Genomic DNA, 13,321 nt, shown 5'->3' on the forward strand with positions numbered 1-13,321 from the left:
TCTTGAGGTCTACGACGACTGGATGTACAGTATATATCGTTTGTCGTCAATACATCACATGTAAAACACAGCTAGTAACTGTAAAATGTACATATTAGAAGAGAGCAAGTATAATAATTGGAGATAAAGCGATAAAACAAAAATAGAAACGCCATACTACACTTTACTATGGATTTGTTTTATATTTGATGAATTCATCCAGAATATGGGAGGTTTAAAAGGGTTTTCTGGTTTGTTTTTTTAAACTTTTTATTTTATTAGTTATTAGTTATGAAGTATGTTCAATTCAGAGTAAAAACAAGTGACAAGTGAGAAGGCACTTGCATTAAATGCAATGCATGCAATGGACCATTCCATGTTAATTGCACATGTGCCTTATAAATCCCTCATAAAAATGTGTATCCCCTTTCGCGGGAACGCGCACGACTGCAGGGGCACAATGGAAATGACAAATGGAACGCACCTTCCCTTGTTCACGTTCAGCCCAAGCAATAAATCTACAGTTCATCCTGTTCAAGTTTCCAAAAGGGGGCACCATTTCCTGAGGATCCGCTTTAGACTGCATCTTATTAATACATAAATGAATTGAGTGGATGATTCATTCTTCCTGTGGTTTGGTGTAATATTGTATAATAATGATTTAATCATGAATTTAATGCCCCACAAAAATAATGAAATGCAAGTGTGTGGCATAAGGAGAGAGATCATTGAAGATGGAAGCTCAACAAGAACAGGGAAGTGGATGAGGAGGTGTAGGAGTACATGTGTCTCGCCCCCAGCAGTCACTGAGTCGCTTTGATGACAATTCATCTGCTCAGAGCGATTCATCAGACACTCAGTCTGAAGCAGTGAGAGGAGGATGAGGAGATAGAAGATGCGCTACTGCTGGGTTTCAGTCTGATACATTGAACACAGGAAGTTTCATAATGCAGGTCTGGCTTGAGAGTGCTTTAGGAGGACACCTTTGTCTTCACGAGGAGTCCCCGCTGCACTTTTGTGACCGACTTCCCAAATGCTGTTAACAGGTGAGTTTGAGAATAATGCTGCTCTGATTAAAGATGGGCATCAGCTACATGAAGTCAATTGTTTGGGTTTTATTTGGTTATTGCTGAAATATTGTGTTTGCGACAGTATTAGGTGTGACATGGGGCTCTGCAGTTTTGATGCCATTGTGATGATTTCCTCAAAGATTTAAAGTCATTCAAAAAGCAGCGAACAATTTATATTTGAGCTGACTGTATTATTACTAATGGTTGGGTATTGTTTACATATTATCCGATACCAGAGCCAAATCGGTATATTTAGTAGACGCTGTTTGAATGGCTACACAGTGGTGCAAGTTTTACATCACCACTGACTGAGAGACAGACAGACAGTTGGACAGATAGATACATAGATAGACAAAAGGAATGAAGGAATAGTCAAGGTGAGGCAATCACACTATGGTACTATGTTGCAGTACACATACGTAATGATGGGACTATGAAAAATGACCAAATTCCACCAAATATTGATATTACCACCAAATTCTTTCAGTCCATCTCAAATGAATAGCTAAACAAACAACCGGACAATGATCTCCAATAAAAATCCAAACTGTTTTCAAATGGATTAAGCAGATTCACTTTCAGCTTCAGGACTGGCCTGCCTAAAGCCCTAACTTCAACCCAAAAGAAATATTTGTGGACTATGCTGAAAAGGCAGGTCAATACCAAGAAATCAACCAATTCAATCGAATTTTGCAAAGAAGATGGTTCGAATATCTAAGCAGAATTATTCCAGAAGCTTGTTGATGACTACAATAAGCGGCAAGTCCAGGTGAAGCTGTTTAAGCAAATATTTGTTGGGGGGGTTTAGATAAATTTAAACATGGAAATTATATAAAAAATAGTAATAATCATAATTTTCCCTTGGAGAAATTCACTTCATTTGGAGCTGTTAAGGCTGCAGGGCGGTTGAGTGGTTAGTGTGCAGGCCACACAACTAGAAGACCCGAGTTTAATTCCATCCTCGGCCATCTCTGTGTGAAGTTTGCATGTTCTCATGTTTGCACGCGTGGGTTTTCTCCGGGGACTCCGGCTTCCTCCCACATTCCAAAAACATGCATGTTTGCTTCATTGGCCACTCCAAATTGTATGAATGTGAGTGGCAATGGTTGTTTGTCTATATGTGCCCTGTGATTTCCCTTTTTTCCCTGAATGGGGTTTTGAGTTTTTCTTTGCCTGGTTGGGGGTTCAGATCAGGGGATTTTGTGAATTGTTGCCAGCTTGTAAATAAACTTGACTTGACTTAACTAGCCCACAAATTCATTCATTCATTTTCTACCGCTTATCCTCATGAGGGTCGCGGGGGTGCTGGAGCCTATTCCAGCTGTCTTCGGGCAAGAGGCACCCTGGACTGGTAGCCAGCCAATCACAGTAGCTCACAAATTAAACCAATTAAATCAGTGGCCGTGGTTCTCAGTTGGAAAAGTGTGGATTTCACCCTTTGGATTGAGAGCTCGGTCTTGCCCCAGGTGCAGCAGTAAAAGTATCTTGGGTATGGACTTAAAATCACACACACACAACATACGCAAGGCCAACAATTCACAGTCAAACTCAGTGTGGTCTGCAAATGCAAATCATCATTTCCAAACTAATACATTTGGTTGTGCAAATAAGAAACATACAAATACATCCTGCTTCAGAAAAACATACTGTACAGCATGTTTTACCTATAATTCTCTGTAGTTGACGAGTGAAGGACGGTTGGAGCATGAGATCAGCATCTGCAGTAATGCAGTCGCTGTACTGGAACATCGTGGTGAAGAGAGAGCTGAGTCAGAAGTCAAAGCTCTCAATTTACCAGTTGATCTATGTTTCCACGAGTTTGGGTCATGACCGCAAGTTCAAGATTGTGGATACAAACTGCCTGGGTGGCTGTACTCACCATAGTTGAGGAGCTCGGTCATCCCATAGGAGCTCACATCAAGAGAAGCCAGTTGAGGTGGCTTGGATATCTAGCCTGGTTGCCCCCTGGAAGCCTCTCTGGTGAGGTGTTCCGGGCATATCCGGCCAGGTGGAGATCCTGGGGCAGACCTTGACACACTGGAGGGATTATATCTCACAGCTGGCCTGGGGACTCCTCAGTGTCCTCCTGGTGGAACTCAAAGAGAGTGGCTGGGGACCGGGAAGAAAATGATAAGCAGAAGAAAATGGATGGCTGACATTAAACCAGTGTAATTATTTTGAAAAAACACAAATGTTCCCACACTAAACACATACACCCTGGATAAAAGCAATAACACTGCAGAACAAAACCAAGTCTTAACATAATTAGCACCAGTTAATCATTTGAATAAAAACTATTACACACAAAAGCAGTAGTTGCTAGTGCCAAATGACAATGGGGAAAAGCCCCAAAACATTTTTGTTTAATAAATAAAACCAATAAAATAGTGGGATAAAAAACAGTAATTCTAAGCTCTTGCTTAATGTAATAATATAGATGTAATATAGATGTAATAATAAATAATATATAATAAAGTACAAATACAATTACCTTAGCTGATCAATTCCTTTGGCCTTCTAAGTGGCTGACTAAAAGATTATGAAATATTGAATAGTTTAAATATATATTATAAATGGTAAAAGTTGAATGTTGGTACCTTCAGAGCCACAACGGTTGATGAGTTGACAGTCAACTCTCATTTCAAAGGACATTGTTTTGAGCCTTGGCCAAACCTGATTGGTTATGCCATTACAAACTCACTTTTCTTTTTAAAGTGCAATTTCTACCAATCATCTCATGGAGGTTTGTGGTCAGTCTGACAAAAGTGATGGCATTTTGTGTATTTATGTGTCTTGTTGCGCACAGTAAAACTAGCTGCAGACCAACTGCAGAAGAACACAGGAAATGTGCAAAAAAATGGCAAGATCTTACAGACAATTCTGGTGATGACTACCATGTGATGTGATGTTTGCTAACATCACATCATATTCAAAATTCCAGTATTCCTGAAGCTCAGCATGATTGGTTGATAATGAGGAAGTGTTGTGTTTTTGGTGTGGATAGCAACAGAGACAAATGTGTGCAGCTTTAAGAACGTGGGTTGGGAAATGAGCACTGCTGTTGGCACGTTAAGGTCAATAAAGTTTCAAAAGAGCGACCGACTCTGTGACTCTGTCAGGACGCTAAGTTACTTGCACATCACCTTCAAGTACATGTTGCAGGTGGAGTAGTCTGCATTCGTTTCGCACAGAAATGAGGCATCCACATCGAGTTAGTTTTACATCATTTATGTCGATACTGGTGGCATTATGATGCTGAGTTTTGGTACAATTCCCTTGAAAGGAAATGTTGTGAAATTACTATTCCTACTTCAAAGATCTGTATTTGCTTTTGTTATTGATTGCTAACTTGTAACATTTTTTCTTTTCATTCAAGCATGCGAGAAGACGACAAAACAGAGCAATGAAGTGCTAACCGAAGACATTAGAACAACTGAACGTTCCATCTATCTTCTATCATCAACAAACAAGATGGAGTTTGGAAGTATTTAAACACAAGAGGACACTGTAGGGACACAACCATTGACAGAAGATGAAGTTTGGAAGCAGTCTGTGTACGCTCAATGTTGGCGGTCGCAGGTTTTCCTTCTCGGTGGAGCTGATGAAGCATCTCCCATTGAGCAGACTGAGCCGTCTCTACCGCTGCGTGTCAGAGAGCGAGTTGCTGGAGCTCTGTGATGACTACGACCGTGACAGAAATGAGTTTTTCTTTGACCGGCACTCTGAGGCTTTCAGTTTCATTATGCTGTACCTGCAGCATGGCAAATTACGCTTCGTCCCGCACATGTGTGAACTGTCCTTCTATAATGAAATGCTCTACTGGGGCCTAGAGAGTGCAGACTTGCAACTGTGCTGCCAGCGGCGGCTGGACGAACGTCTGTCAGACTGCTTTGTTCACTTCTTCCCCGAGGAGGAACCACAGGACCCAGAAGAACCTCAGGATCGCTGGCTGGAAAGGATGAGAAGGACGTTTGAGGAACCCACATCTTCAGTGGCAGCACAAATCCTGGCCTTTGTGTCTGTGCTTTTTGTCCTCATTTCCATGGTGATGCTGTGTGCGAGCACCTTACCAGAGTGGAAGGCTGCTGAAACACTGGATGAGCACAGGTACTGTAGGCTGTGTCTAACAACATATTAGTGATGTTGAAATTTGATATACAGTTCAGCTGTATCACGAAAAAATGTCAGCCTCAATTTACAGTTGCCGTATTTTCTCTCCAAAGAAAGAAACATGAATGATAAATACACTTTTGACTACAAACCCTCCAAACAAAACTAAAATTGTAACCTCAAACAAACATTTTTTAGTACATTTGAACCTTGGTTAGCATTTTTATTCCATTCTAGAAGATCCAACTCAATCTGAAACATATTCTAACAGAAATAAAGTAAATCAAATGATTTCAGAAAGCTGAAAACATTCCCGTTCCCATGTCTTGGCAGGCTAATAACAGCTAACAAAGACTTTTTGTGATAAAAGTATATTAAAGAAGACGTATTATGCTTTTTCCACTTTTCCGACCTATGAATGTAGTTAGAATGTTGTATTATCATGTTAAACGATGCAAAGTTTCAGATAATGAGATTTGTGCATTTGAAAGTGAGTCTTGAACGAAGTTTGGGATGGTTCAAAACGCTTGGTTTCAGAAGGCGTGGTAAAACTGCTCCTGTGATGTCACAGAGGATTGGACGTTCTTATATGGGTTTTTATATAAGCCAGATAAACTCTCTGCCCTTCTCCAAGCTCTCCTTATCTGTTTACATTGCTAGCAATGGCTGGTAAGGGGAAGCCACATTTTTTTTACAATTCCCAAAGACGCCACCATCAGGCACAGGTGGTTGGAGTGAAAAGAAAAGTATTTTAATCTGTCAACGGCATTTCACACTGGATTGTTTTGTGAACATGTGCCAGTATGCAGCTGGAGTAGCCGACTAACTTGCTCGAGCCCTACGCCTTTCCAATGTTACTTGGTCGTGTCAAAGAGTAAGAAGGGCAAGCAGTAAGTAACAATTTATCAGTGTGTTTATTTTGTTTAAGTCATGGAGCAAAAGCGTTTGTCTGTGTAGCATTATAGTATAGAGGTTGTAACAGCCTTTTCCCGCCACAATTAGTGGCTTTACCAGAGTTTATTATACACTGGTAGTCACATTAGAAGTTACTGATGCTGAAGAAAAACAATAAATGCTAAAGCTACTTTCCATTGAGAGACATCTTAAAATAACCACTTTTCTTGAGAAACTCTGGACTATCCAGTCTCTTATTCCAAATGATATTCTTTGTGACGTCACAGTGTTCGGACAGTGAGCACAAGCTGTAGGCCTCACCCCCCACCAAAATACCTACCACCCCAACCCCGCCCCACAGCTTTGGCTGAGATTTCAGGGGCAATGACTTCTTCCAAAACACGCTTGTTCAGGTTGGAGGGACAGCTAAATTGCCTAAAGCGTCAGGTATCAAGCAGAAGTGGTTGGAGTGGAATTGATGGTTCTGAATCAGCAAGAGAAAGATATGTAACTGTTTTGTGAAAATGGGCGATGCCTGTTGCTGAAGTCTGAGGGCTTTCCAGCGTTACTTGGTCATGTTGAGTCTGAAGCCCAAGCTGTAAATAACGATTCAGAAGTGTCCTAACTGTGTTTACTTTGTGTGTATGTAAGCGGTTGTCTGTGAAGCATGATAGAGTGTGCATACAGGGAGCGGGGTGCAAATTACAAGGACACTGATGTCTGGAGTTGCTAAAGCTAAAGCTAATGGGTAGTGTTTATCAGTAACCACTTCTCAAGTAGCTCTCCAACGGCTTTATTAATTTATTATAAACTCCTATACCGACAAAATTAGAACATGGGGTTTGGCAGTAGTCCGGAAGTCTTCAGGAACGCTTCAGGAGAGTCACAGTGGCGTGTCTGTAGGCGGCCGTGGGTAGAATAAATTAAAACGAATCATTTTGGAAATCCAATCAAATACAGCTGGAATAGGTGCAGATTCTGGAAGACCTTATTGTGTATAGCTGCTTTATAGGAGGCCACAACTCAATACGAAGGTCAGAAAAATTTGCATCATAGGTCCCTTTTAACCGAAAAATGGAGTATACGCTAACCGAGGTTCCACTGTACATGTTTTCATTTTTTCCCTCACAAAAAAAACACCGAAAAGCAAGGCAAAACACAAGAAACAGTAGATCAAATTGAGCAGCGTAAATAATAGTCATGGTTGTTCCAACGCCAACAATCTGGATCTTGCTTTAGTCACCATTGTTCACTACTAATACTAAAAAAGTTACTTAATAGTGGATGAGGGTTGTGCTTGCGCGCTCTCAGGAAAACACTGCTTCTGCTGTTTGGACAGAGATTTGCAAGTCACCTGTTGAGCACTAGCCGAAAAGCTGGAACAGCATCAATAGGCGTCATGACTGCAATGCAGCACACTTAAGTCTTTGCTGTTTTGCCTCTGAGTTAGTGTGTTCAGCAAAATTGTATCCAGAGTAGCATTAAACCTGGAGTTTGATTGATATATAGTGGAACCTGACTATGTCGACAACCAGTCTTGGTCCACTCATCTAGTCCCAGCCCACTATGTTCTTTATATTACTAAAAGGGTGATGCTGACATTTAGCAACAATTTCTATGACAAACAATTTGTCATAACAATTTGGGTCTGTTTATGTCCATGGGGGCTGCAGTATTGATTACGTCATAATTATCAGTAAGGAGTGTGTCTAGTTACACACCATTAAAGCATCCAAACAGTGTTTACTGTTCAGTGCAAAGTAGGCTTCAAAAGACAAATGATGTCACACTTACATTAAAGGCATTGCACAGGTTGTAGAAAGCAAGTCATGGTGTATATGATGATGCCATGTGCTAATTTGCATATAATTTGCATATGATGTTGTAACAGAAAAAAAAACAGAAAAAAGTATAACCTCGCAGAGAGATAAAGAAGTGAGTAAAAACACCTTAATTACATGCATAACTACAAACAAACTTGATTCTTGTTTTGTTAACGCAAAATTGGCAACCACTGCAGGAAACTAGAATAATTTGAATATTTTATATCTTCACTACATTTATAATTAAAAGATAATTACATCCGGACTTGCCTTCTGACACACTGACAGGTAAGTGACCAAGTCCAAATGAGACTTAAGGGTAATGAATCGTAAATTAATGAAGCTTAAGAATCCCTTTTTAGATCCCACTCTGTAAAACAGAGCAAGATCCACCCCATTTGTATCAGGCCTCACGCATGCAAAATTCATGGATGCGTAGAGGTCCACAATGCTCTCAGTCGTGTGCCGGACTTCTGAGCAGCACCAACTACAGCTCAGTGAGAACAGAAACTGTAGATCAATTTGTGCTTTCACTTTTAAGTCCCCATATACCAGAAAACTCTCCAACAATGCCAGAAAAAGGTGCTCAATTTGTTGCTCGTCGCTTTTGAGAAAATAAATCCTGTAGAGGGTTTGGAATGTCACCAGATTTAGCGACAAAGTTGGCAACACTGCGGGCATGCACCATGGTCCATGTTAGTGCTCTCACTGAGTGCACTCAGACACTAGGTAGGCAGGGCTAGTGGCATCTTAGGTTTCTACCCTGTATTTGATTAGGAAATGTACAATTTCAGCGAATAAAAAACCTGATTGGAATTATACAGAAATTACATTTATCAAAATTCAAAGAACAAATATTCATATTTATTTTATGTTATCATTATTTGTTTTTGAGGCTCTTCACATCTGCCCCCCATGACCGCACGTCACTGACATGAAAGCTAAAAAGTGAGGTTTGTGAGATCAGCAACTCACCTCACTCCCTTACCTCTTTGTTTTTCATGATTCAAACTTTATTTGTTTTGTTACTTGTTATCTAAAATGTACTTACACCAATATTATCGGTTATTATCGGCTCAGTAACAACAGTTAATGTAATTGTAAATGTCGATCTGAAATTGGAGGAGAAGGTTTGCAAAGGTGGGCCGTATGCCATCTGAATGATTTGTGTACTCAAAGGAAATAATGTACTCAACGCTGACCAATCAAAGCCTTTATGGTCCACATCGCCGCAACGTCTCAACAGATCTATCTGATTGATCAGTCTCCCCATATTTTCTGTCTAATGTATTTTTTTCTCTATCTCTTTCTCTCTTCTCTGTGATTAAAGGATCATCGAGGCAGTGTGTATAGGTTGGTTCACCGCTGAGTGTATTGTCCGTTTCATCGTGTCTCGGGACAAATGCGAGTTTGTGCGCCGTCCCCTGAACATCATTGACCTGCTGGCCATCACTCCTTATTACATCTCTGTTACTGTGACACATCTGACTGGAGAGAATTCCCAGCTCCAGCGGGCCGGTGTGACACTGCGTGTGCTGCGGATCATGAGAATCTTCTGGGTGATCAAGCTGGCGCGTCACTTCCTCGGCCTGCAAACACTCGGTCTGACGCTGCGGCGTTGCTATCGCGAGATGGTAATGCTTCTGGTATTCATCTTTGTCGCCATGGCCATATTCAGTGCGTTGGCCCAACTTTTAGAAGGCGGCAACCAAGACTACACCAGCATCCCCGCTGCCAGCTGGTGGGTAATCATCTCCATGACTACGGTGGGCTATGGAGACATGTACCCAGTAACTGTGGCCGGTCGCGTACTGGGTGGGTTCTGTGTGGTGAGCGGAATCGTACTTCTTGCTCTACCAATCACCTTCATCTACCACAGCTTTGTGCAGTGCTACCATGAGCTCAAGGTGCGCTCAGTCCGATGCATTCGTAGTTTGTCAACTGATTTCATTGACTGAAGGACAAATTAAGCCTCAGCAGTAACTATTAGCCAAAGTGTTTTGACTCAGAGCAAATGGACGTGGGACAGGTCAGGTGAAGATTATACTGATAATTAGTTATCAAAATGTTTTTGAAAGAAACTGAGATCTGTTGAAATGTTTATTCCCTCTTAGTGGAAACAATTTGCAAGTACAGGATTACAATGAGGAACACTTTTGTTAAATACAAATTGAAATGGACAAAAACTGTCAAAACATTTCTTTAAATGTCTACCCTAGGGGCACCTCCTGGTTGGGCCCTGTGCCCTGGAAGGGTCTGAAGCCCATGCAAAGTCAATCATAGACCTGTGCCCTAATGTGTCCTGCCCTAATGTGGTTCTCATGATAGTCCATGATAGTCATGATAACGTACCCACACGGATTCAGATCGGGGGATCCGTTCCTCCCAAACACCTACATCCAGGTCACACAATCATTGCCAACAAGTTTCCCAGGAGAACCATAGAGTCTCTTGTGGAGGTGTTCTACAGCACCACCGTGAGGACTTCCAAGAAGGCCGTGTATTCTGAACTGCCATTTGGTGCAGCCACATAAATGACAGTGAGCACCCTTTCTGTGACCCAAAGGTGGAGGGAAGTGACACTCCCATTACATTGGCATCGAGGTGCGCTGATATTAATAAGCCAAAACCAACTGCCGTATCTCCCCTTGGACAAGGTCCAGGCCTTCTCAAGGTCTTTGGTTCCAGAGCCTGAAATGTGGATTAAGGTGACACCAATTTTGTTTGGTCAGAACTTTTCAACCTCACATACAATTTTAGGGTCCATGTCACAAGAACCAGATTTGGTAGATGATAACCAGGTCCAAACACCCACCCCCGACAACCACTCAGTGCACAACTATCACGATAACGGATAAATAACAGATAAATCAATTGATCGAATGATGAAAAAAAAAACCAGGTTGATAATTACAACGTCCTTCTGCAGCCACGCTCTATTTTGTGAGGTTCCAAAGCACAATGGCTGCTACATGAAGACACCAGATTATTACTTTTTATTGTGTTCCACATGACCACATTCAATGACCACAGCTTTAAGAGCTGATTTCCTTCATCAATCTCCTTATTTAGCAACTGTAATGGTCTCGTATTTCAACCCCTGGTTTTGTAATTGTCTCATGCGTAGTATCTCTTGTTATCCTTAGTCCGCTTGTGCCTTTTCTGTCTTATCAAATGTCTTTCATTTATTTTGCCTGCTCATTCCTGTGTTGTATTGTTGCTCCTGAACTTTTGCGCTCTTTGTGAGTATTAAAGACATTATTTTTTGCCAATCTTGCATCTGTCTCTGCATTCAGGGACCCACCCAGAAGTAGTAATGAACAATGACGACTGAAGTGACATCCACATCTTTGATATACTGTCGATATCAGTGAACAATAAAGTGCCATATTTCATTGTCTGAAACATTTGAAATAGTCATTCATTTCATGACCCATCACTGGAAAATGATTACTCCCAATAGTAAGTGTAAAATTTAATAATGTGTGCAGAAATGGGTGCAAGCTACATCATTAGTCAAAAGTTAAAGTTAGTTAGTTCGTCAAAAGCCATTTTGACTTTATAAGATGTGTTGTTATAGAAAGCCTTATTGTCAAATGCATTCTCTCATTCTCATTCATTCATTCATTTTCTATCGCTTATCCTCATGAGGGTCGCGGGGCTGCTGAAGCCTATCCCAGCTGTCTTCGGGCGAGAGGTGGGGTACACCCTGGACTGGTCGCCAGCCAATCACAGGGCACATATAGACAAGCAACCATTCACACTCACATTCATACCTATGGACAATTTGGAGTCGCAAATTAACCTAACATGGTTTTGGAATGTGGGAGGAAACTGGAGTACCCGGAGAAAACCCACGCATGCACGGGGAGAACATGCAAACTCCACACAGAGATCTTTAAAAAACAGTTTCTCCCCTGCACTTCAGACCCGGAAATCCTGTAAGCCACGTAAGCAGACTGTAACTGAATATGTTGGACAGTTTGGACACTGGAAATAGTTTCCATGGAGACAGCAGGAAGATGAAGTGGTAGAAATGTCAGTCTCCTCGAGCTGCTGGAGTGTGATGTTGATTATCTCACTCTTGTCCATCTTGAAAAGTGCTGCAGGGTTGAAATCATCATACAGATTTTCCTTCAAACTTTACACCTTAAGTCTGAAATCCTTACATTGATGAATGAATGCTGTATTTACTTGGGTACTGCCAATTCTGGTACATTCATGGCTTATAATGCCAATACAGACAAATTATTTTGCTTTTAATTTGCTGATCATGATTCTGAATAAAACACAGGACCAAGATTTAAGGCAGCAAACAATGTAACAGTACAGTAGTAGGGATGAGCCGGATACTCGTTATAAACGAGTTATAGCTTTTAAATGTCCAAAAATGTAAATAATTGATACATAAAATATGCATATATTATTATTATTTGTATAATATATATATATATATATATATATATATATATATATATATATATATATATATATATATATATATATATATATATATATATATATATATATATATATATATATATATATATATATATATATATATAAATTATTCCCACAACTCCTGTTGGCTTGACTTTCATTGCAAAGCCTGCTGACTTTAGATTAAATTAGGTTCAGAACCCTCCCTTTCTCTCTTCATTTGCCATTGTTCACTTGGGACACAAATCATCAAAATACAGCAAGATACTGCAACTATTACATGTTATCATCAGTGGACGTGTTCATGCATGATCACAGCAAGGATATCAAACGATGTGGTGAAAGGTTTTCTAAGGTTTTTCATAGTCTAAATAGGTGTATCTCAATGACAGCATTGTAAGCCAGGGAAATAAATAGGGCTGAGTTTAACTATTATTTTGGTAATCGATTAATCTGCAAAATAGTTTTCAATGCATCAATAAATCTAACGGTTCATTTTTAAATGCATGGCGACCGAGTGGTTAGCGTGCAGGCCACACAGCTAGGAGACCTGACTTTGATTCCACCCTCGGCCATCTCTGTGTGAATTTGCATGTTCTCCTGGTGCATATGTGGGTTTTCGCCCACATTCCAAAAAAAACATGCTAGGTTAATTGGCGACTCCAAATTGTCCATAGGTATGAATGTGAGTGTGAATGGTTGTTTGTCTATATGTGCCCTGTGATTGGCTGGCGACCAGTCCAGGGTGTACCCCGCCTCTCCCCCGAAGACAGGGGGCTCCAGCACGCCCGCGACCCTCGTGAGGATAAATGAATGAATGAATGATTAGATTTCGATTCAGTTATATCCCCATAATTTGACCTATATAGCAATTAATGCTAATTTCCTTCATGAATAAAACACAAATTTCTTCTTTCCAATATATTTTCAATTTTCATATGTTCAAAAATGAATTGTATTGAACAATACAACAATAAAGTTCACAATTGAATCCTATAATAACAA

General features: G+C 40.6%; 1 protein-coding gene across 1 annotated transcript; it reads left to right on the forward strand.

Annotated features, from left to right (window-relative positions):
- The first annotated feature begins 850 nt into the window (after positions 1-850).
- On the forward strand, positions 851-11,091 carry LOC131108843 (potassium voltage-gated channel subfamily G member 3-like). The gene is made up of 3 exons (XM_058060221.1): positions 851-1,025; positions 4,426-5,156; positions 9,207-11,091. The coding sequence occupies exons 2-3, from the start codon at positions 4,582-4,584 to the stop codon at positions 9,832-9,834; spliced, it is 1,203 nt and encodes a 400-aa protein (XP_057916204.1). The 5' UTR covers positions 851-1,025; positions 4,426-4,581; the 3' UTR covers positions 9,835-11,091.
- The last annotated feature ends 2,230 nt before the right edge of the window (positions 11,092-13,321 follow it).

The sequence above is a fragment of the Doryrhamphus excisus genome, chromosome 21, assembly GCF_030265055.1.
Source record: "Doryrhamphus excisus isolate RoL2022-K1 chromosome 21, RoL_Dexc_1.0, whole genome shotgun sequence".
Classification (NCBI taxonomy): Eukaryota; Metazoa; Chordata; class Actinopteri; order Syngnathiformes; family Syngnathidae; genus Doryrhamphus; species Doryrhamphus excisus.

What these genes read in the sequence shown, in the direction of transcription:
- LOC131108843 (XM_058060221.1), top strand. Translation starts at nt 4,582, where the DNA reads ATGAAGTTTGGAAGCAGTCTGTGTACGCTCAATGTTGGCGGTCGCAGG. An exon ending in GAAACACTGGATGAGCACAG is followed by an intron (nt 5,157 to 9,206) that starts GTACTGTAGGCT and finishes CTGTGATTAAAG; the next exon opens with GATCATCGAGGCAGTGTGTA.